This window comes from Rhopilema esculentum, chromosome 4 (assembly GCF_057945365.1).
Source record: "Rhopilema esculentum isolate cy_ngs chromosome 4, ASM5794536v1, whole genome shotgun sequence".
Classification (NCBI taxonomy): Eukaryota; Metazoa; Cnidaria; class Scyphozoa; order Rhizostomeae; family Rhizostomatidae; genus Rhopilema; species Rhopilema esculentum.
This window is the reverse complement of record NC_142818.1, coordinates 2,832,556-2,856,967: the sequence shown is the minus strand read 5'-3', so window position 1 is coordinate 2,856,967 and position 24,412 is coordinate 2,832,556. Positions and strand designations below refer to the sequence as shown.

General features: G+C 38.7%; 2 protein-coding genes across 2 annotated transcripts; both read left to right on the top strand.

Moving 5' to 3' along the window:
- The first annotated feature begins 441 nt into the window (after positions 1-441).
- Positions 442-11,491, top strand: LOC135690913 (solute carrier family 22 member 15-like). The gene is made up of 8 exons (XM_065208605.2): positions 442-753; positions 1,903-2,006; positions 6,505-6,828; positions 7,863-8,078; positions 8,765-8,899; positions 9,513-9,613; positions 10,449-10,557; positions 11,149-11,491. The coding sequence occupies exons 1-8, from the start codon at positions 442-444 to the stop codon at positions 11,369-11,371; spliced, it is 1,524 nt and encodes a 507-aa protein (XP_065064677.2). The 3' UTR covers positions 11,372-11,491.
- A 142-nt stretch (positions 11,492-11,633) lies between these two features.
- LOC135690911 (solute carrier family 22 member 15) lies at positions 11,634-24,411 on the top strand. The gene is made up of 8 exons (XM_065208603.2): positions 11,634-14,400; positions 15,550-15,653; positions 18,197-18,520; positions 19,536-19,751; positions 20,236-20,370; positions 20,985-21,085; positions 21,920-22,028; positions 22,632-24,411. The coding sequence occupies exons 1-8, from the start codon at positions 14,089-14,091 to the stop codon at positions 22,867-22,869; spliced, it is 1,539 nt and encodes a 512-aa protein (XP_065064675.2). The 5' UTR covers positions 11,634-14,088; the 3' UTR covers positions 22,870-24,411.
- Position 24,412: the final 1 nt, after the last annotated feature.

Here is a 24,412-nt window from a genome sequence, read left to right as displayed (position 1 = left end):
CTGAACAACGTTGTCGTGAAGCGATTCGGTGCATCGAATGTCTAAAACGACTCATAGAATCCACGAAACACAGTGGTGAGGTGCCGAAACCACGACTCATATTTTTGTCCAGGATCTAACTTCATAGGCTCTAACTTCATAATTTTCATTCTCTTCATTATCGTTGGTACCCTGGGTACCAGACTCCCTTTTATATAAAATAAAAGAATTTCGTCTGGAGACTAGGCCTGTGGAACGAGACTGTCGGATAAATAACAAAGTTACATTGCAACAACACAATACAATGCAAAAACAGATGAACCGTAAACTAATTAACCAAAATCAGGCTGAAAACCGCTATCCATGTTAGAGTTTTGAAGCTACGACAATCAGAGTTTGGGAGTTATCTCGACGCTCTATAGTGCCCGCTAAACGCAACTCGTTACTCAAAATCAACTCGAAATGGCCACACCATCCAATATCCCGACGGAACCATTGAGCATTGATGACGTTTTGCCTTTAATTGGTGAATTCGGAAAGTTTCAGATTCTTCTTGAAATAGCATTTTGTATAATGGTCTTCCCAGGGTCAATGCTTATACTCATACCATATTTTGCGCAACACAACCCTCCCTGGATGTGCGTCGCCAACAGCACAGTTTGTCGTCTAAATGGCACATACGATACACAGAGTAAGTTTTACAAAGAGAGATGCAAAATGCCGAGGTCAGAATGGCAATTCACAAAGCCGAAGGAATATTCAATCATGACTCAGGTATGCCTTGCTACTTTGCGGCCCCGTATTGACAATCAGTACAATTTCGATAAATAAAATCAACTTTTTTTGACAATATTGTCTGCATAACTTGCAATACACGCTAGTCAAATTATAACTGGGAACACACAAGAAAATTTTACTAAAATGAGCAGTGCAACAATGGTTAAAGGCGTGTTTTAAAGAGGAAAATTGGAAGAAATTTGGTTATCCAAAGCAGTGGGTTTTGCGGCTAGGTGAAATTTTTTAGACTTTTTCAATCTAACTACATTCTAGCAATTTTAACATAATAGAACACAATGAAATGCTTTTAAATATGCAAGATCAGCCAAATATGTCTAAAATCAAGTGAGATATGGCCAATGAAAGATTTGACGTTTGCTAACCAATCATTGTTCTTTTGGCTCTGTTCCTACTTCGTATTCAAAAAGTTATGAACAAAGACGAAAATACAAGGGTTTGATAGTGAAAGAGCCAGAGCACATTTAGTGCACATGTGGCTATATCTCAGCCAATTTGAAACACATTTGACTGATTTTGCACATTCAGAGGTATGTTATAATGCTTTTTTAAGGTTTTGGGATCCAAATTCAAAAATTCTAAAAACATTTTTTTGTGATTTCATCACTTTAGCCCGCTTCGTATATGATCGTTTCGAATAAGCCTGCCTCGAATAAGCCCGTCTCGAAAAAGCCCCCAACCTTACGGCAAAATAAGCCCCCATGGGGGGCTTGAACGAGATGTAACGGAAAGATACATCATTCTAGCTAATGAGTGATGGCACATTAAAGTGGGGAATGAAAAAGCTAAGACAAAACGAGGCATTGACGAAAAGACAATAAAAATATCAATGATGAGGACTAGAATATTTTTTAATGCTTTGATGTATACTTTGGTAGGATACCTAAAAAAGTGTTAGCAAGTATAACTGCAAACAAAATTATCTTGAACAAATTAAAAAAGGTACGAAAGGGGTTCCTTTTATGACAACTTGCAGTTGATTTTTATAAGCCCCTCTCCTCTACTCAAATGAGCCCCCCTTGAATTACGAAAGTGCCAAAAATATTAAGCTTCCAGGGGGCTGATTCGATGGTTTATGCCTTATTTAGTCACAAATAGTCTGTAAGCAAAGGAGCATATTTTCAACAGTTTGACCTATACTGCGACACAGAAGTGTACAGCTACTTGGCAACATCTTTGGTTTTTGTCTCATGGGCTGTCGGTGCGATCGTACTGGGATGGACATCAGATCGGTAAGCAAGAGCAACAACTTTCACGATAATGCCTACGCTGTTATGTAATTCACATATCGTTTACCACAAGGTTGTCGTCTTTGTACTAAGTAATAATTAACTACATTTCCAATGATAGGCCCTAGACGAACTGATTGTTAGAGCACAGGGTTCCCATTCATTGCAGGACATCAAATGACAATTGCATCATTGCGCTGCAATTGCATCAGCTTCTGTAAATTGTATTATTCTTAGGGTATATAAGGGGTGGCTTTATAGTTAGGTTGAGTCTTGCCGTAAGCTTTGTCGAACTCAGTGTACCTTGTCGCTAGCTTGCAGAATTGTGTTTGCCGTTACATTTTCGCCGTTAGCCATTTAAGATATTTTTAGTAGTTTGCCGTGAACTGATGAATTAGAAGAAGTGTATAGAGAATTGGATAACAATTTTTGCCGTATTTATCGTGTACGTTACTGCGAACGACCTACGAACTCACATTTGTAAAACCCCCTGGTTACCCCGTGTGAGGACAGCCGAGCCGAAGGAACAGAAGATGAGCACTTATCGATACCTGCGAACCACAGACGACCAGCCGATTTGCAATTACTGCAAAAGAGTGGGACACGTGGTCAAATATTGCAGAAGACGCCCGTTGAAGCAGCAACCATTGCAAGGAAAAGCTTCTATGCCTGTGAATGCAAAAATGGGCCCAGTTTTTGAAGCCGAAATTCGGACGAGAATGACAACCCAAACCACAACTGAACCCTTCGTTGCTCTGGGCAAGTTGTTCCGCGAGTTAGAAGACATAACAAAAGAGCTTGCTAACTTGATGAAAGAGCAATTGGGCCAAACAATAGAGTTCGACGAGGCAGAAATTTTCAAAACGCCCCTGACAACGATATTCAAAGAAATGACGTCAATCACCGATATACTGTTAGCCCCATCACATCTGTGCAGATCATGATCACCATTATTCTCATTACCAAAAAGAAAAGAGTTTCAAGGCATGTTGTATAAATGCGAAGAAGAAACGCCACAAGAAGACCAAGCCAGGAGGCTTGTTTTCAAAGGAGGGGGCTATGTTAGAACAATGGGTTCCCATTCATTAGTATACTCTTAAATTTAATTTATTTTGAAAATTTATTTCGTGACATTGGATTCTCGTCGTCGTATTGCTTTGTTCCTGTATAGCTTTCATTTTAAAATCTCATTGCAAGATTCACAGAATCCGGCGGACAGCCTATCCTGCGGTTGTATTATTCTTAGCAGGCGCGCAACCAGAAATTTCAGAGGGCAGGGGTCTAAGACACAAAAAGGGCACTAAGAAAAAACTTTATTCAGTCATAGCCTGCTTTATATTTTCACGTTTAGAAACAGAAGATATGCCAGGGTGCACTTCATGCACGCCGAAGGTCCACCGGGGCATTTGTTTGGATACGCAGAAAATATGAGCAGTTAGCAAACCTGTAAATATTGTACGCCAGGCAAAGAAAACTGATCAAAAGAGAAATATTGTGATTGCTTCGTCCAGTTTCTCCAATCTCAGCGGACTTTCCCTTTCTGTCTGTCATCCAGGACCGCCGAGAGGTTTTGGAGGCCCGAGGGGGAACTGAAAAGACGAGGTCTCTTGCGAGCGAAGCGAGCAAAATAATTATGACCACGCCCTTACGAATAGCTTAAATTTATTTATTCGTTCATAACGATTTACTTTTTTAAGTGTACTTTTTTACTTCTATAATTAATTCCATGTTAAAACGGAGTTCATTGCTTTATGATGCCCCCTAAACCTCAAGCCCCGAGAGGGGCAATTTACCTCCTCTCGGCGACCCTGCTGTCATCTCCTTTTCCCAGTACCAGCTCACTTTTGAAAAGCAGCCCGTCATCTTCCATATTCGAAGTCAATTTGCTCTTGAAAATGTGAACGGCCTTAAGAACATTTAATTCTTTGCTTCGCATTACAGATGGGAGGAGGTTGAGCAGGTCCACGAACTTTGAGTTCAGCTGGTTTTTTGTCTGCAAGTCGCGACTTCAGCTCAATTGTAATACTGACAAGGAATGGAACAGTTGAACATCAACTTATTGTGCCGTCTTCACTGCTTGCTAATACCAGTCCGCGAAAGTTCCTCTACAATCGCTCGTTCCATGCAAAAGTCCTCTATGACCCTGTAAATTTTATGGACCATGGGACAGGCTTGATTTATGTGTTGGTTTCTTTCTTGTAGCTTTTTACGAGTGGTCATAGAGGTTTTTGAGTCTTAGAACCATTCTTCTTCAAACCAATGCGTAGCGCATCATTAAACACGCTGTAGAGTTGGGGTTTCAACGTAGGCTCTATTACTACAACATGATAAAGTTCGACCCAACAAATACATGAAAGTCTGACTGAATCATTTACCTGTATTTCTGCGAGGTCCATTACATCGCCGGAATGTGTCATTTATGACCATTCTTTTTAGCGCGATGACAAAAATATTCAAGCAATTTTCCAAGAAAAACGGCACTTTCCCCTTTTGAAAAAAGGGCAGGGGTCTAGACCCCCAGGACCCCCCCTGTAGTTGCGCGCCTGCTCAGGGTATATAAGGGGTGGCTTTATAGTTAGTCTTGCCGTAAGCTTTGTCGAACTCAGTGTACCTTGTCGCTAGCTTGCAGAATTGTGTTTGCCGTTACATTTTCGCCGTTAGCCATTTAAGATATTTTTAGTCGTTTGCCGTGAACTGATGAATCAGAAGAAGTGTATAGAGAATTGGATAACAGTTTTTGCCGTATTTATCGTGTACGTTTCTGCGAACGACCTACGAACTCACATTTGTAAAACCCCCTTTTTAAGTGGTTTTACATAATTTTTGACTTAACATAAAACTCATTATATTTGTCACAGTGGAAAATCGAGAATACTTTTTCAAGTTTGACAAAGATAATCGGATTTCCGCTTGGAAATTCGTGCGCGCTGCAGTTCGTATGTGAAGTGGTTGTTTGCTGTTAGGCTAATGTAATGTGCCATCTTCAAACCAAAGCTATTATATAAACATCCCGATGAAGGGCTAGAGGCAGTGCGAAAGATCCTTTCTTCAAAAGCAAAACCTCAGTACAGTTTTGTCTTCTCATCATTAATCTAATGAAGATGTGCAGCAAGCCCATGTCCACTGCAAAACGTCACCGTCTGAATTGCTCGACATTGTTCGCTTGTACACAAATTGTACATAAACAGCTATATTATACCCGCCTACTGTAAATAAATTTATTATTATTATTATTATTATAATTATTGTTCGACATGAATTTTAAGCCAATCATCACGGAATGTGACATATTCAGCTGAAGAATTTTTTACTATAGCGAGTCCAATTACGCATAGGCCAAACAAGAGCTTGAAGGACCAGATCCACAGCCGTCATGTGATACCTTAGTCCCTTCAAATTAAGCCTACCTTCAATTTTGGCTCCCTTTAATTTTCGCCCCTTTAATTTTCGCTCCCTTTTGTGCACAAGTTCGCTCCCTTCAATTTTCGCCCCCAAAAACTTTAAATTTCAAAGCTTTGACCTAATCAGTTTCCAAGAAATGAACGTTCATGCTGCATGGAACTACACTCGGGCCTCTGAAAAATCTTTTTTTGCTTGGAAATTTGGTTTCCAAGATCGCTATTGCCATTTTCTCTTGAATTCTGGAGGTGCTTTAGAAGGTCGTGTACGAGACAACAAGTATAGAAGATCGCCAATTCCTAACTCGAAATACCGATTGTACTAATCGTTGAAAAGGATAAGGCGCCAAGTTCTCTCTTCAATCGAATGAAAGAATATCTGCAAGACTACTATATTGAGCCAGAGAAGATGATAGTATCTTCTGACCAAACTGAAGGCGAGAAGAGATTGGCCGCTGATGATTTGGACGAATATGGCCCTGAGGATGAGAACACTTTGGAAATGGAAGAACAAAATCACCCTACAGACATTGGAGAGGACAATATTATCGTTATCGAAGATTAATGGATTTTATTTTGAACTACAGTAAGGCCCCTTAAAAAGACATAAGTTTATCATCTTTGTCAAAATTTTAAGGATTAAGAAATTTTTTTTATGACCTTCAGTATGGATATTTTTCCAGAAAGTCACTAGATGAGAACTGTAACAATGAAAGCAATCAACGCATGATGAAAATTTGACGCGCGCAAAGATGGTAACTTGAAGTTTTCTTGAAGGGCCTAAAGACTAAGGTTCTATTATAGAAAATAGATTTTTTAAGTTCCCTTTAATTTTCGCTACCTCTAATTTTCGCCCCATCAAATATTTTCATAGTTCACCCTCTTTAATTCCCGCCCCCTCCGGGGCGAAAATTAAAGGCAGGCGAAATTTGAAGGGACTAAGGTATGTTGTTTCTAAATAGAATGAAGCTCAGTGGGCATGCTTGTGGTAAATCCTTACAAGCTTCTAGGTGAAGAGCATTCATTCTCTCTTAGACAAATGTTTACGGTCGAATATATGATTGCTCACTTTTTAGCTTGAACTTAAATTCTTTTTTTTTCAGGTATGGACGAAGGTTAACACTGCTGCCTTCCATGGCGATACTCGTCGTGGTTGGCTTCATCACTTCGTTTTCTCCGACCCTTTGGTTCTACATTCTAACACGCACGTTAATGGGTTTTTTCCTTTCTGGAGCACATATACAGATGTTTGTGCTCATTTCAGAGTTTGTAGGCCCAAAATGGCGTCCATTCGCTGGGATCTCCCTTTGGTTTTCGTTTGCTCTCAGCGTAGTATTGCTTGGAGTTATAGCAATCTTCGTTCAAACGTGGAAGATTTTGATGATAGTCGTTACAGCCCCATATTTTGTTACATTTTTATTTTTCAAGTGAGTAAGTTTTTGTGAAATTTTACCATTAGATTTTGAGTTGAATATGTGGAAACATTTTGAAACAAATGGTCCGATGTCTTGGAACCAAAACAGACTGCTGAAAATCTGAAAGACAATACAATAACTGACACTAGTTTGAATGTCTATGAGCGATATTTTCTGTCCCAAAAGTGTATGTGTTCTCCTTTTCGTCGACAACATTTCAAAATATATTCCCTGTTCCTAACAATGTTTATAAAAACCTCTCGAGATCTTGAGGTTTGAAAATTAACTGTAAAAGCCCCCCTGGATGGCAAAAAGCTCCTCGTTTTTTAACTAAAACCATTTAAGGGGACTTCACAACATTAATAATTTTAATCTAATGGAACTCTGTATGCCTGGGTGCATTATTAGTATTTATTAAATTTAATTTATTTTAAAATTCTCTTCAACTGCATTGGATTCTCGTCGTCGTGTTGTTTTGTTTCCGACTATTATTCGTATTATTACTCTTTGCAAGGTTCATAGAATCCGGCAGACAGCATATCTTGCGTTTCTTGCTTCTTACACATTTTACAACATTGTTAGAAATTACATTCTACACTAGCTCAGCTTGTTCTTCCTTTTTCTTTTGAGGCTACTGTTCTTATAAAACTGTTTAAATTAGCTATCATTGCACCTTAAAAATAGCTAAGAGTTTGGAATCATAAGTAACGAATGAACTGACCTTATTAGAGCATAGGGTCCTTATTAGCTAGTGCAGATGCGTTGAGAAGCTTTTTTGCATATTTTGTGACAGCTGCAACTATTGCACCAAGGGTTATGGGTTAAAGTCAGAAAACTGCTAATTTTTGTGCTACCTGATAAATTAATGTGCCTCAATTCTCTATTTTTGTAATTATTGTCAACCAAAAGCTTCTGCAAATTAGGGTATGAACAAAATAATTATTTAATCCACATGGTGCAGTTTCACATTTTTTGCCCTGGAAGGATTCCGACCCCACATTCCTGTTTGCTTTATTCCTTATTGCTTACTCTTTGTTCAATGCAAGGTTCATTCCGGAGTCCACAAGATGGCTTCATGTAAATGGAAGAACTGACGAAGCGGTTGCGATATTTCGAAGGATTGCCAAGTTTAATGGTAAAGAGCTGCCGGATATAACATTGAAGCCAGTTCCAATGGACTGCTCGCCTGGGCTGACACATTATCTCCATCTATTCAAGCCTAAGAAAGTCGCTATTAGGAGTTTGATCCAAGGATGTGCTTGGTAAGTATACTTCTACGGGCATGCATCGTCGGCAACGTTTTTATCAAACAGATGACGATGAAGCAATGCCGAGCCGGTTAGCGGTGGCAACATTTAATACTGATTAGGAGGTTAATGGCAGTAACAAAGAAACCCCGTTCTCTTTGCCTCATTTCAGTCTTGTAAACCAGGTGTTATCTTGTATCATTCCATTTAAGGAATTGCATATAACTTGGAAATGGTATACAATTGTTTCGACTAGCTCATCATAAAAAGCAATAGGCCTTCATCCTTTTATGCTTTTGTCAAATATGGCTCATTCTTCTGCCATTTTAAGCAATACAACCACGAAGACTGTGTATTTTTGTAAGTTTTATTTTCTTTTGACCACAGTTATTTCATGTTTCAGTTTCTTCGTTTACTTTTGCATTTACCATGATAAAGACCACTGGATTGCAAATACAAATCAATATTTTGCGATCCTAAAAAGCTGCTAAAGCTACTCTAAAGTTACAAATGCCAAACATTTCGATTGGCGTTCTCTGGTTATTATCATTTTGATTACATCGCTTCAGTAATTTACAGTCTTTCTTTTCTTGCGTCGTCAAATTTAGGCTCACGCCTTTTTCGCTTTATAGAAAACATTGGTTCACACCCTGTTGAAGGCTATGCTGTTCAGAATAATATTCGATTAATTCTACTTTCAGGGTGGTCGGTGGCTTGGTTTTTTTCGGCGTTTCCTTTGGTGCTGATGACTTTAGCGGGAACATGTATCGTGACTACATTCTCGCAAGTCTGGTCGACTTGCCAGCAACTACACTTGCGATATATTGTTGCAACAAGTATACTGTTTCTTTCGCTGTAATTCGAGTTTAGAATATTTTGAAGAAAGCATGCAAAAGCGTGAACAAAGCATAATTCAATACTTTTCACTCTAAGAAGAAATGTGAACCAATCAAACCATGATCAAACAGGCCATTTTCCCCCTTAATTGTAATCTGGATACAACATTCTGCTCACCTTTTGTCATCATCCGACCGTTTACATTGTTAGAAGTGGTGGATCAAAAATGCTTTAGAATGCGATGTTCCCACTTTTCCATGCTGTCTTCAAATTTTGTGGTACCTGTGGCTTCTTTTGACTTCAGAATAATGCATTATACACAAAACACGATTTTTTTGTCACCCTTTAAAACGCTAGGTTTAAATTCTGCAAATACAAGCTTTTTATAACGGAGCGTTTTTTAACGATTTATGTCTCTTACGAATTGAATATTCTTCTAGGAAACGTTCTTGCTTCTTTAAAATAAATCTCAGACAACTGTGCTTTTAAAAAGCACTTTTGCTGCTTCTAACAAGACGTTTTGGAGAGGTCCCACCTTGAACCATATTTCTCCATAATAGGCATACTAGATGGTAACTAAAATGACTTACGCACTGCACTTTCTCTCTACAGAATCGGACGAAAGAAGACTGTTTTAATTCCCATGTTTATATCCGGGGTGTCATGCATTGCGGTCTCCTTGATTCCTGTAAAGACAGGAGGAAAGACATCAGGTACGTTAACGCCATACTAATTGTGAAGCAATGCCTTAAGAAAGGGGAACGATCGAGTTTTTGGAGAAGGGGGAGGGTAGATTAATGCAGCTAGTTTTTAATTTTAGAAAAGTCTGAAAAAGGTAAGAAGATTTTAATATTGTCGTTCATCATTTCTTAATAAGGTGGAAATGACTTTCTGGTTAGTCACCCCCAATTCTCTAGGCATTAAAAAGTCGATGACAGGAATGATTTTTAAAGTATTTAGAAGATGTTAAGTGATATCCTTACTAAAGGCGCCCCTCTTTGTGATAGTATCTCCTTGAAACGGCCTCTTTAAAAACAGTAGCCGGTATATTCTGCATGACGATTTCACTGTTTTTCGTATTTGAGTCCATCCGGGGTATGGATGTAATTAAATAAGTGGTGTAGTTGGGGAATTCAAAGGAAGGGCGAGAAATTTAAATCCAGCCTACATGTCTTCATAAATGTGAACATAACATATCTACATTAGAACCGAGATAAAACAGAACACAAACTCTTAAAAAGTATTCAAACTCCAGTGTCAGAAATCATAATTCTTCAATGTTTTTTTGGATTTCTCCTCGGGGGCATTTACAGCAAATAGCAATTAAGCCTAACAGGCAGGTTTTTCGCCACCTCTTACCACCATCTATCTATGCCACAGTATCAAATCAGTAAATTTGAATTTGACTAGAAAAGCTTTAGAGATCGCAGGTTCTAAATGTCAATGTAAAATGTTTCCATATTCTTTTTAACTTATAGTTTAAATCCCTGAGTGTAATTACTCTTTTGATTCGATGATCATTGGTACAATCAACATTGTCTCTTTTAGATTTGATCGGGCTGCGTGTATTCTTTGGTGTCCTTGGAAAGTTTAGCATCACTATGTCGTACAATTCAATCTACACGTGGTCTGCTGAGCTTTATCCAACCGTTATAAGGTAAGCACTTGTCTTCCTGGAAAGAGCTGTCGCCGGGGGCACTTTTTTAAAGGAGCGCTGAAGCTTGGTCTCAAAAAGAATCTTTTATTTTAACTACCATCAAGCATCAAGTCACTTAGTCCAAGTGGCAGTTCAAGGTTTCAATGGCTCTTTCATAAGATTACAGTTTCTTCCTCGAATAGAAGAAGAATGGTGTACATCTGCAGGGCTAGTGGATTGTTTAGGGACAAATAAAAGCACTGGTTTGTCTAAAATATCACAGCCCTCTCGTGAGATGCTAATTCTATTGCAGATTTTTGCTTTTCTCAGAGTCTAATTTTCAGAGCATTAGGGGCCGGTCACACCCTTGCCCCCTTGCTACACTACTGCAGTAACATAATCATTACAAAGGGAAGGCGATGCTTCTTCCAGCAGTCTGTGTACAGGAAGACATAACTGTTTTATTGTTCTGTCTGCTTTACAGTAACCTAAGGCCGTCACTCAATGTTGATGTTCAATTATTTTGCAAAGACAATCTAAATATTTGGCAACGAAATGAAATTTTTCTTTTCGATCAAGCTTCTTACCTTGCCTAAATTTTATCTTATACAGAAGTGCTGGAATGGGCTATCTGCAAATCGCTGGTCGACTTGGTTCTGCAATGGCACCGTGGGTTGCAAAATCGCTCATGGTCTTCCATGTGGTGCTACCTTTTTCAATAATGGGCGGCTCCGCTGTCATTTGTGCCATCCTGTTGCTCTGGCTTCCCGAAACAGCCGATAAGAAGACCTTGGAATCGTTGGGAGATCACAATGTGAAAGCTAGTGAAAGCTGAAGATTTGTGCGGAGAAAGAATGAAAATGGTTGATATGACTGTTTGATCATATGACGTAACTGCTAGAGTATATGCTGAAGATTTGGTTTCATTTTGTTAACAGAAAACTTCTGCATATAATTGCCCGTGTTTCTGTGTTTCTGGAAATCCCTGGCAATGATTCATGTTTATAAGATGGAATGTGAAAAAGGTTCACATTCTTGAACAACGTTATGCTTTTTTGTGTTTATGAGCGTAAATTGGTACAAACGTAGGCAATGCATACGCCCTCTTCTAAAAAGCAGAAACCCCTGACCATCTGATATTTGGAAGATAATTTTCTTCTTTTGTTGATGAATAATTTGATGGTAAGGTGGTTGATGACACTCCCTGTAAAAACGGCTTTTCTATCTAACGCATAAATTATCCCATTTTTGAAGTAGGTAGCACATTTAGCAGATCTTAGTGTGGTCACACAGACTTGTTAAATCTGGAAGGAACACACTTAATAAAGGTGCGAGACTTGTTTATGGTGCAAGGAAATGTTATAAAACATGGAATGTGGAAAAAGGCAAAAGTAGCTAGTAGATTTGATAAGGGGGAAAGATGGAGTTGTTCAAGGGACCAAGGTTTGTGACAATGTAAAAGGTAAGCCTCATTATTTTAATCGACCAATACAGAAATTGCATCCCATGGAGCTTTGTATTCCTAAAAATGTAGAATCGCAGAATGAGCTGGATTCTGGCGGGAGAGTGAGCAAACGCCCACGGCGCTCGGCTGCAGTAGACTCCATGTGGGGTATGCGCACTATGCTATGTATCTTATCAGTTCATGCCATATGGTAAATGTACCAGTTTTGAAAGATATCTTGGTCTGAAATTTTCTACCCACTTTGGACACTATTAATTACGAAGGCAAGCCCAGTAAAAAATTTCCAAACAGAACATAAACACATTTATCTGACATGACATCCGTTTTTGTTACCTTATCTATACCAACTCAATGTGGATGTATGAAAGATGTTTATAAAAGAACGTTTAGGAGATAATAAACGATATATTCATGTAAGTATGGTATACATTTATAATCAATAATTCTATAAATTGTATACCAGATTTACAGCTTAGATATATCTCTGAGAAGTAATTTTTTGAATCTCATACAGTTAAAAATCTATTCTAGCCGGCATATGACTTTAAAATGAGCAACAGCATGTGAATATAGTGCTTCAAGGACAAATTTGCAATAAGATGTAAGAAGATCCTCCCTCATTTCTCACAACTTGATTTAGCTAAATTTGACGGGGAGTCATGCTTTGGTGATTCCTATTGCAGCCAATGAAGAGTTGACACCTGTGCTGTTGTGGGTTCAGGCTTTTAGTGTGTGGTTTGGTTCAAGTTGGTACAGATGAACTCAGGTTAAGCCAGGTCTGAAATCCGGAGTATCGCAGATTTTCCCATAGTCGAGTCTGCACGCAGGCTACTGTTATGAAGAAAATATGCTACAGTTTGACAAATATAAGTCCCTCCAGCTCCCCGGTTCCGACGGACCTGTTGTTGTATATTGTATAAAGATTTTGGCAAAGACATTTAATAATTTTACATTGCTTGATAGATGTATTAGGTTGTGAAGAGGTCTTCTTTCGTGAAGTTGGGTGCCATTTTTCAGTTCGTAAAAGATGGAATCATACATATCAATTTTTTAAGTTTGCTCTCGTTAAGGTTGTGCATTTGTGCACTGATAAGAAGCTCGAGCAAGAGAAACCCTATGGTACCATATAAAACTTTCGAATAATTATTGGGGCCCCTATCTGTTTGTTGGCCCGGTGGGAAGTGGGGCTCAGGTCACTGTGATAGGGTAACGAGAGGGAGGGTTCCATGGCAACTAGTCTTCCGGACGTAAACCAGAATCAAGGTTCAATTATAATAAGCAACAAGTCCTTTCATCTTGCAAAAAATGGCTCGTGCTACACCGATAGATTTCAGTTTCACTATGGAATAAAAGGTAAAGTTCAGTGCAGCACTAAGGGGGAAACAATTTACAAAGGCGGCTAAGTTAAAGACTGAATGAGTCTCTTTCAATCAAGAAAGATAATCGCGAAGAAGCATTGAGGGTGTAAATAAAGCAGATGGAGCATTAATCACAATGGTCAAGGGTGCTGGATTTTTTTCCTAAATCAGCAAGGAGACAACTCAATAAACGCCCAAATCGCTGGTAAACGAAAGCGCGAAGTCAGTTTGGTTATCCCAGCTCGATACACGGCGAAAACAAAACACGATAAAACTTCCGTTATACTGCAAGCAGAATTTCAGAAATGGGGAAACTATTTAGACATTGAGATTTTTACGTAGAAAATAGGTCTGTAGCAAGATTTCCGACTAATTTTCTTATGGTTTAATTGGTATAACATGTTTTATTCGAGTAGTTCGGTTCGTCCTATTTTCATTCTCTTCATTATCGCTGGTACCTTGGGTACCAGACTCCCTTTTATATAAAATAAAAGAATTTCGTCTGGAGACTAGGCCTGTGGAATGAGACTGTCGGATAAATAACAAAGATACATCGCAACAACACAATACAATGCAACAACAGATGAACCGTAAACTAATTGACCGAGATAAGGTTGAGATCCGCCATCCATGTTAGAGTTTTGAAGCTACTACAAGCAGAGTTTGGGAGTTATCTCGACGCTCTACACTGCCCGCTAAACGCAACTCGTTACTCAAAATCAACTCGAAATGGCCACACCATCCAATATCCCGACGGAACCATTGAGCATTGATGACGTTTTGCCTTTAATTGGTGAGTTCGGAAAGTTTCAGATTCTTCTTGAAATAGCATTTTGTATAATGGTCTTCCCAGGGTCAATGCTTATACTCATACCATATTTTGCGCAACACAACCCTCCCTGGATGTGCGTCGCCAACAGCACAGTTTGTCATCTAAATGGCACATACGATACACAGAGTAAGTTTTACAAAGAGAGATGCAAAATGCCGAGGTCAGAATGGCAATTCACAAAGCCGAAGGAATATTCAATCATGACTCAGGTATGCCTTGCTACTTTGCGGCCCCGTATTGACAATCAGTACAATTTCGATAAAATAAAATCAACTTTTTTTGACAATATTGTCTGCATAACTTGCAATACACGCTAGACAAATTATAACTGGGAACACACAAGAAAATTTTACTAAAATGAGCAGTGCAACAATGGTTAAAGGCGTGTTTTAAAGAGGAAAATTGGAAGAAATTTGGTTATCCAAAGCAGTGGGTTTTGCGGCTAGGTGAAATTTTTTAGACTTTTTCAATCCAACTACATTCTAGCAATTTTAACATAATAGAACACAATGAAATGCTTTTAAATATACAAGATCAGCCAAATATGTCTAAAATCGAGTGAGATATGACCAATGAAAGATTTGACGTTTGCTAACCAATCATTGTTCTTTTGGCTCTGTTCGTACTTCGTATTCAAAAAGTTATAAACAAAGACAAAAATACAAGGGTTTGATAGTGAAAGAGCCAGAGCACATGTAGTGCACATGTGGCTATATCTCAGCCAATTTGAAACACATTTGACTGATTTTGCACATTCAGAGGTATGTTATAATGCTTTTTCAGGTTTTGGGATCCAAATTCAAAAATTCTAAAAATAATTTTTTGTGATTTCATCACTTTAGCCCGCTTCGTATATGACCGCTTTGAATAAGCCTGCCTCGAATAAGGCCGCCTCGAAAAATCCCCAACCCTTACGGCAAAATAAGCCCCATGGGGGGCTTGAATGAGATATAATGGAAAGATACACCATTCTAGCTAATGAGTGATGGCACATTAAAGTGGGGAATGAAAAAGCTAAGACAAAACGAGGCATTGACGAAAAGACAATAAAAATATCAATGATGAGGACTAAAATATTTTTTAATGCTTTGATGTATACTTTGGTAGTATACCTAAAAAAGTGTTAGCAAGTATAGCTGCAAACAAAATTATCTTGAACAAATTGAAAAAGCTACGAAAGGGGTTCCTTTTATGACAACTTGCAGTTGATTTTTATAGGCCCCTCTCCTCTACTCAAATGAGCCCCCCTTGAATTACGAAAGTGCCAAAAATATTAAGCTTTCCAGGGGGCTGATTCGATGGTTTATGCCTTATTTAGTCACAAACAGTCTGTGATCAAAGAAACATATTTTCAACAGTTTGACCTATACTGCGAAACTGAAGTATACAGCTACTTGGCAACATCTTTGGTTTTTGTCTCATGGGCTGTCGGTGCGATCGTACTGGGATGGACATCAGATCGGTAAGCAAGAGCAACAACTTTTCACGATAATGCCTACGCTGTTATGTAATTCACCACAAGGTTGTCGTCTTTGTACTAAGTAATAATTAACTACATTTCCAATGATAGGCCCTAGACGAACTGATTTTTGACTTAACATAAAACTCATTATATTTGTCACAGTGGAAAATCGAGAATACTTTTTCAAGTTTGACAAAGATAATCCGATTTCCGCTTGGAAATTCGTGCGCGCTGCAGTTCGTATGTGAAGTGGTTGTTTGCTGTTAGGCTAATGTAATGTAGTTTAAAACAAAGAATGATTTGACTTTGGGTTTTGTGTGGCACCAGAAAAATGCGTTAATTGCTAACATTTCCGTTCTCCAGATCTCGTCCTGATCTGGGGCAGGACGACAAAAACTTTGGTAGCCTATAGGCCGGGTTAAAACATTATCGGGTTAAAAGTTATCCGTTTTTAAAGTGAGTCAATGGAAACGGCATTTTTCTTCGACCCGTTTTTAATCCGTTTTTGATCGTTCCAACTAAGCTGGGTTAAAATGTATCCAGGGTGAAATACAGTGGTGGCGCCAGGGGAGGCCTAGGGGGGCTACAGCCCCTCCGTCGGGAGCATCTAGCCCCCCCCCATCGGAGGAAGTTTTAGGTTATTGTCGGAGCAAATTTGACAAAATAACGTATGAAAACTGCTTATTTTAGTCATTTTAGCCCCCCTGTCGGAAGCTCCAGCCCCTCTGTCGGAAGATTTCTGGCGCCACCTCTGGTGAAAACGCACAGAGTTGTACCCTGGGTACCAGACTCACTATATATGAAAAAAAATTTTTTTTCATATAAAGTGAGTCTGGTACCCAGGGTAACAGAGTTGTAAGTTGAGATCAGTATTTGCATGAATAATCCTTCAATTTCCATCATGGGCCAACGGAAGTTTCATCGACATCGAGGATTTTGTTTTTTTATTTTTGGCGCCATCTCAATTTTTAAACGTTGCTGTTGTTGCAAGTGGGTCAGAAGTTATCCGGGTTTCGGCGTTTCCATTAACTCGCAGGTGGGTCAAAAGATACCCGGGTTAAGGCCCTTACATTCTGAATTGTGTAAGGCAAGGAAGCACTACGTGTAAAAACTGATTCTCCACAGTTTTAATCAAATATCTAAAAATAACAAACCGGATTAAAATGTTTTAAACTAATTCCGTTCTCCTTGGAGCAAAATCCCCAAAAGCACATTTTTTTAAGGATTGAAGCGCTTTAGCATTTTAGTTTCTATTTTAGCGGGATTGTCTAGAGAACGTGAAATACTTTTCTATCTAAATCCTATAACGTGGGATAAATTGTTGAACATTCTTTAGAGTTATAAAGGAGGGTCCCTGTGCGAGCGAAGCCAGCAGAAAATTTTTTGCGACGACGCCCTTCAGATTAGCTTGAAATACATTTCAGATTATTTCTTCCATTCGTTTGCAGTCTTTAAAAATGTTTTAATATTGTCTGAAATATAAAGTCCCCCTTTAAGGTACTAATTCTATTGCAGATTTGTACTTTGTACTAAGACACCGACTTTCTGAGCGGCCGCTCCCCTTGCCTCCCCCCGCTACGCTACTGATAAGAAGATAAATACTGATATTAAGGAGATAAATAAAGTAAAATCTTGGCGTTAATTTGTTACTGCTGACTACCAGAAAATGGCTTTTACCGAATGGAACCAAATTTACCGAAAGAGACAGAAATATTGGGGGATGTCGCACCCCCTACACCCCTATCACTAAGTCCGTCCCTGATCACATGCTTTTGGAAACCCCCGCAAAGTTGCTTGCTTTAGCTGGACACAACATTGACATTGACACATTGACAATGCCAATAATCAATGTCATTGCTAATAATGGTTGGAGAGCTAAAACGTTTTCAGATTGTCGTTGGCTGTCCCTAATACCATAGGTGGAATAGAAAGCCGAGGTATCCTGTCCACCTTACAACATTACTTCAAGAAAATTAAAAAATTGATGGAATAGAGCCGGATGATTTGAAGAAAATGAACAAAAGAAAGATGTCGATGTTGACAACGATCAAAGTATGACAGAGGCAGTTTGATTAATAATTACTGAGGGCGATGAGGATCTTTTGTGGCCGATGGAGTATATAAACATCCCGATGGAGGGCTAGAGGCAATGCGAAAGATCCTTTCTACAGTTTTGTTTTTCTCATCATTAATCTAATAAAGATGTGCAGCAAGCTCATGTCCACTGCAAAACGTCACCGTCTGAATTGCTCGACATTGTTCAACATGAACTTTAAGTCAATCATCACAGAATGTGACATATTCAGCTGGAGAATTATTGACTTTAGCGAGTCCAATTATGCATAGGCCAAACAAGAGCTTGAAGGACCAGATCCACAGCCGTCATGTCATATGTTGTTGCTAAATAGAATGGAACTCAGTGGGCATGCTTGTGGTATATCCTTGCAAGCTTCTAGCTGAAGAACATTCATTCTCTGTTAGACAAAACTATAGAATATATGATTGCTCACTTTTTAGCTTGAACTTAAATTCTTTTTTTCCAGGTATGGACGAAGGTTAACACTGCTGCCTTCCATGGCGATACTCGTCGTGCTTGGCTTCATCACTTCGTTTTCTCCGACCCTTTGGTTCTACATTCTAACACGCAGTTTAATGGGTTTTTTCCTTCCTGGAGCACGTATACAGATGTTTGTGCTCATTTCAGAGTTTGTAGGCCCAAAATGGCGTCCATTCGCTGGGATCTTCCTTTGGTTTTCGTTTGCTCTCAGCGTAGTATTGCTTGGAGTTATAGCAATCTTCGTTCAAACGTGGAAGATTTTGATGATAGTCGTTACAGCCCCATATTTTGTTACATTTTTATTTTTCAAGTGAGTAAGTTTTTGTGAAATTTTACCATTAGATTTTGAGTTGAATATGTGGAAACATTTTGAAACAAATGGTCCGATGTCTTGGAACCAAAACAGACTGCTGAAAATCTGAAAGACAATACAATAACTGACACTAGTTTGAATGTCTATGAGCGATATTTTCTGTCCCAAAAGTGTATGTGTTCTCCTTTTCGTCGACAACATTTCAAAATATATTCCCTGTTCCTTACAATGTTTATAAAAACCTCTCGAGATCTTGAGGTTTGAAAATTAACTTTAAAAGCCCCCCTGGATGGCAAAAAGCTCCTCGTTTTTTAACTAAAACCTTTTAAGGGGACTTCACAACATTAATAATTTTAATCTAATGGAACTCTGTATGCCTGGGTGCATTATTAGTATTTATTAAATTTAATTTATTATAAAATTCTCTTTAACTACGTTGGATTCTCGTCGTCGTGTTGTTTTGTTTCCGGCTATTATTCGTATTATTACTCTTTGCAAGGTTCATAGAATCCGGCAGACAGCATATCTTGCGTTTCTTGCTTCTTACACATTTTACAGCATTGTTAGAAATTACATTCTACACTAGCTCAGCTTGTTCTTCCTTTTTCTTTTGAGGCTACTGTTCTTATAAAACTGTTTAAGTTAGCTATCATTGCACCTTAAAAATAGCTAAGAGTTTGGAATCATAAGTAACGAATGAACTGACCTTATTAGCTAGTGCGGATGCGTTGAGAAGCTTTTTTGCATATTTTGTGACAGCTGCAACTATTGCACCAAGGGTTATGGGTTAAAGTCAGAAAACTGCTAATTTTTGTGCTACCTGATAAATTAATGTCCCTAAATTCTCTATTTTTGTAATTATTGTCAACCAAAAGCTTCTGCAAATTAGGGTATGAACAAAATAATTATTTAATCCACATGGTGCAGTTTCACATTTTTTGCCCTGGAAGGATTCCGACCCCACATTCCTGTTTGCTTTATTCCTTATTGCTTACTCTTTGTTCGATGCAAGGTTCATTCCGGAGTCCACAAGATGGCTTCATGTAAATGGAAGAACTGACGAAGCGGTTGCGATATTTCGAAGGATTGCCAAGTTTAATGGTAAAGAGCTGCCGGATATAACATTGAAGCCAGTTCCAATGGACTGCTCGCCTGGGCTGACACATTATCTCCATCTATTCAAGCCTAAGAAAGTCGCTATTAGGAGTTTGATCCAAGGATGTGCTTGGTAAGTATACTTCTACGGGCATGCATCGTTGGCAACGTTCATCAAACAGATGACGATGAAGCAATGCCGAGCCGGTTAGCGGTGGCAACATTTAATACTGATTAGGAGGTTAATGGCAGTAACAAAAGAAACCACGTTCTCTTTGCCTCATTTTCTTCTGACCACAGTTATTTCATGTTTCAGTTTCTTCGTTTACTTTTGCATTTACCATTATAAAGACCACTGGATTGCAAATACAAAGCAATATTTTGCGTTCCTAAAAAGCTGCTAAAGCTACTCTAAAGTTACAAATGCCAAACATTTCGATTGGCGTTCTCTGGTTATTATCATTTTGTTTACATCGCTTCAGTAATTTACAGTCTTTCTTTTCTTGTGTCGTCAAATTTAGGCTCACCTCCTTTTTCGCTTCTTTGGGCAAACTTTGGTTCACACCCTGTTGAAGGCTATGCTGTTCAGAATAATATTCGATTAATTCTACTTTCAGGGTAGTCGGTGGCTTGGTTTTTTTCGGCGTTTCCTTTGGTGCTGATGACTTTAGCGGGAACATGTATCGTGACTACATTCTCGCAAGTCTGGTCGACTTGCCAGCAACTACACTTGCGATATATTGTTGCAACAAGTATACTGTTTCTTTCGCTGTAATTCGAGTTTAGAATATTTTTAAGAAAGCATGCAAAAGCGTGAACAAAGCATATTGCAATACTTTTCACTCTAAGAAGAAATGTGAACCAATCAAACCATGATCAAACAGGCCATTTTCACCATTAAGTGTAATCTGGATACAACATTCTGCTGACCTTTTGTCATCATCCGACCGTTTACACTCTTAGAAGTGGTGGATCAAAAATACTTTAGAATGCGATGTTCCCACTTTTCCATGCTGTCTTCAAATTTTGTGGTACCTGTGGCTTCTGTTGACTTCAGAATAATGCATTATACACAAAACACGATTTTTTTGTCACCCTTTTAAAACGCTAGGTTTAAATTCTGCAAATACAAGCTTTTTATAACGGAGCGTTTTTTAAAGATACTTGTCTCTTACAAATTGAATATTCTTCTAGGAAACATTCTTGCTTCTTTAAAATAAATCTCAGACAACTGTGCTTTTAAAAAGCACTTTTGCTTCTTCTAACAAGACGTTTTGGAGAGGTCCCACCTTGAACCATATTTCTCCATAATAGGCATACTAGATGGTAACTAAAATGACTTACGCACTGCACTTTCTCTCTACAGAATCGGACGAAAGAAGACTGTTTTAATTCCCATGTTTATATCCGGAATATCATGCATTGCGGTCTCTTTGATTCCTGTAAAGACAGGAGGAAAGACATCAGGTACGTTGACGCCATACTAATTGTGAAGCAATGCCTTAAGAAAGGGGAACGATCGAGTTTTTGGAGAAGGGGGAGGGTAGATTAATGCAGCTAGTATTTAATTTTAGAAAGGTCTGAAAAAGGTAAGAAGATTTTAATATTGTCGTTCATCATTTCTTAATAAGGTGGAAATGACTTTCTGGTTAGTCACCCCCAATTCCCTAGGCATTAAAAAGTCGATGACAGGAATGATTTTTAAACTATTTAGAAGATGTATAGTGATATCCATAATAAAGGCACCCCTCTTTGTGATCCCCTCCTTGAAACGGCCTCTTTAAAAACAGTAGCCGATATATTCTGCATGACGATTTCACTGTTTTTCGTATTTGAGTCCATCCGGGGTGTGGATGTAATTAAATAGGTGGTGTAGTTGGGGAATTTAAAGGAGGGGCGAGAATTTAAATCCAGCCTACATGTCTTCATAAATCTGAACATAACATATCTACATTAGAACCGAGATAAAACAGAACATAAACTCTTAAAAAGTATTGAAACTCCAGTGTCATAAATCAAAATTCTTCAAGGTTTTTTTGGATTTCTCCTCGGGGGCATTTCCAACAAATAGCAATTAAGCCTAACAGGCAGGTTTTTCGCCACCTCTTACCACCATCTATCTACGCCAGAGTATCAAATCAGTAAATTTGAATTTGACTAGAAAAGCTTTAGAGATCGCAGGCTCTAAATGTCAATGTAAAATGTTTCCATATTCTTTTTAACTTATAGTTTAATTCCCTGAGTGTAATTGCTCTTTTGATTCGATGATCATTGGTTCAATCAACATTGTTTTCCTTTTAGATTTGATCGGGCTGCGTGTATTCTTTGGTGTACTTGGAAAGTTTAGCATCACTATGTCGTTCAATTCAATCTACACGTGGTCTGCTGAGCTTTATCCAACCGTTATAAGGTAAGCACTTGTCTCCCTGGAAAGAGCTGTCGCCGGGGGCACTTTTTTAAAGGAGCGCTGAAGCTTGGTCTCAAAAAGAATCTTTTATTTTAACTACCATCAAGCATCAAGTCACTTAGTCCAAGTGGCAGTTCAAGGTTTCAATGGCTCTTTCATAAGATTACAGTTTCTTCCTCGAATAGAAGAAGAATGGTGTACATCTGCAGGGCTAGTGGATTGTTTAGGGACAGATAAAAGCACTGGAGTGTCTAAAATATCACAGCCCTCTCGTGAGATGCTAATTCTATTGCAGATTTTTGCTTTTCTCAGAGTCTAATTTTCAGAGCATTATGGGCCGGTCACACCCTTGCCCCCTTGCTACACTACTGCAGTAACATAATCATTACAAAGGGGAGGCGATGCTTCTTCCAGCAGTCTGTGTACAGGAAGACATATAACTGTTTTATTGTTCTGTCTGCTTTATAGTAACCTAAGGCCGTCACTCAATGGTGATGTTCATTTATTTTGGAAAGACAATCTAAATATTTGGCAACCAAATGAAATTTTCCTTTTCGATCAAGCTTCTTACCTTGCTTATTCCCTTGCAAATTTCATCTTATACAGAGGTGCTGGAATGGGCTATCTGCAAATCGCTGGTCGACTTGGTTCTGCAATGGCACCTTGGGTTGCAAAATCGCTCGCGGTCTTCCATGTGGTGCTGCCTTTTTCAATAATGGGCGGCTCCGCTGTCATTTGTGCCATCCTGTTGCTTTGGCTTCCCGAAACAGCCGATAAGAAGACCTTGGAATCGTTGGGAGATCAATTTAAAGAGAATGACAATGTGAAAGCTAGTGAAAGCTGAAAATTTGTGCGGAGAAAGAATGAAAATGGTTGATATGACTGTTTGAGCATATGACGTAACTGCTTGAGCAGCTGCTGACATATCTTGAAGATTTGGTTTTATTTTGTTAACAGTAAATTTCTGCATTTAATTGCCTGTATTTTCTTGATGTAGAGCACTTGATGTACAAAGTCAGGGGTCGTGAATTCGAGATTCGCTTGAGTCGGTTATTTTCCCTCTACGAAACATTGACTAAAAAGAGAATGACAATGTGTTTTGGTCGTGTAGTATATGATCATTTTAAGTTTTGGAAAAAATATTGAAATAAGAAGGAAGGCGAACGGAGCAGTATGCTTTTTGGACAAGTCCCTTTTTTACCATGCTTAACAAACGTAGTATGCCCAAAAATGGAATTTTTAAGAGCTGTTGGTAACCCTTGCTGAATCAAGGCTGTGACAGCCAATTTGCACGATGTCCCTACACAAATTGGCTCGGCCATAAGACATTATTTGACAAAAATGGGCCAAACATAAAACTGGCAACAATTTCAGAACCATTGGAAGCGATGGATGATTTCCTTTAAACCTAAAATTAGCATAAGCAAAAAATCGTGCGGGCAGATAGTGTGCCAAATGCACAAAGAAAGAAATCCGTGTCAAAGTTCTCAACCGGGGCTAGGTTTTATTTTCCGTGATCCTAACACGATGTTGAACGAGCTCTCGACCTCTATCCCACAGTTAAAACCCAGAATATTCTGTGGTTTAGACGTGTCAAGCTATCTTAGTAATAAGCGTCATTGCCAACTCCATAATCGCTGCCAACTCTTTGGACTTCCAAAGAAATTCCGAAAACATTATCAGTTGTAAAATTACTTGCAATTTTTTAAACCATCCCTCCCATTTTCTTCCGCCAAAAGATAGTCAGTTACAATTAAAAGGTTGTTGTCAACCTCCTTGTTAGTTTCTCATCTTTCCACAAATAAATTCTCTAAAGCTCGAAATTAGCTTTAGCCAAGGGATCAATATCTTCCTTCAAATCAAATGCATTTCCCTGGATCTTTGATGCGCATCTTTCCGCTGTCCCTCGTAATTTCTTCAATTCGAGAAGCTATATCCCGCTAGTTTCATTCAAAATATCCGGCTCGGAGGACCAGAAAGATTTTACCTCTAATTTTTCAAACGGAACTAGGCCCTATTTTCAAGCGCTGGGTTGAATTCCGAAACTTCAAATAACCTCTCTCCAATAGATAAATCTCTTCAGCTATTATAATTACCAGTGTCAATCATACTAACGACTTTAGTTTTAGCAAATAAAATAATCTAAATAAAATTTGACTACAGACGATACATTTCGTAAATAGAGAGATTGCTTTCTCTCTCAAATCTCACAAGAGGTTATTCGACATTGATGGGTCAAAAACATAGGGCCAATTAACAGCGCCATTCTCTCCCACAAGTCATGCCCTTCAACAACAGGATACAGATTACAGTTCACCTACTGAAACCACCAACGCTTTGTATTTAGAGTTGTGTCAGTCGATAAATTACTTCAGTATATTGCAGTA

Excerpts from the sequence above, each read along its gene's own strand:
- LOC135690913 (XM_065208605.2), top strand. The coding sequence starts at position 442 with ATGGCCACACCATCCAATATCCCGACGGAACCATTGAGCATTGATGAC. Across the intron at positions 754-1,902 it reads AATATTCAATCATGACTCAG|TTTGACCTATACTGCGACAC; the intron begins GTATGCCTTGCT and ends TATTTTCAACAG. Across the intron at positions 2,007-6,504 it reads CTGGGATGGACATCAGATCG|GTATGGACGAAGGTTAACAC; the intron begins GTAAGCAAGAGC and ends TTTTTTTTTCAG.
- LOC135690911 (XM_065208603.2), top strand. The coding sequence starts at position 14,089 with ATGGCCACACCATCCAATATCCCGACGGAACCATTGAGCATTGATGAC. Across the intron at positions 15,654-18,196 it reads CTGGGATGGACATCAGATCG|GTATGGACGAAGGTTAACAC; the intron begins GTAAGCAAGAGC and ends CTTTTTTTCCAG. Across the intron at positions 20,371-20,984 it reads GCGATATATTGTTGCAACAA|AATCGGACGAAAGAAGACTG; the intron begins GTATACTGTTTC and ends TTCTCTCTACAG.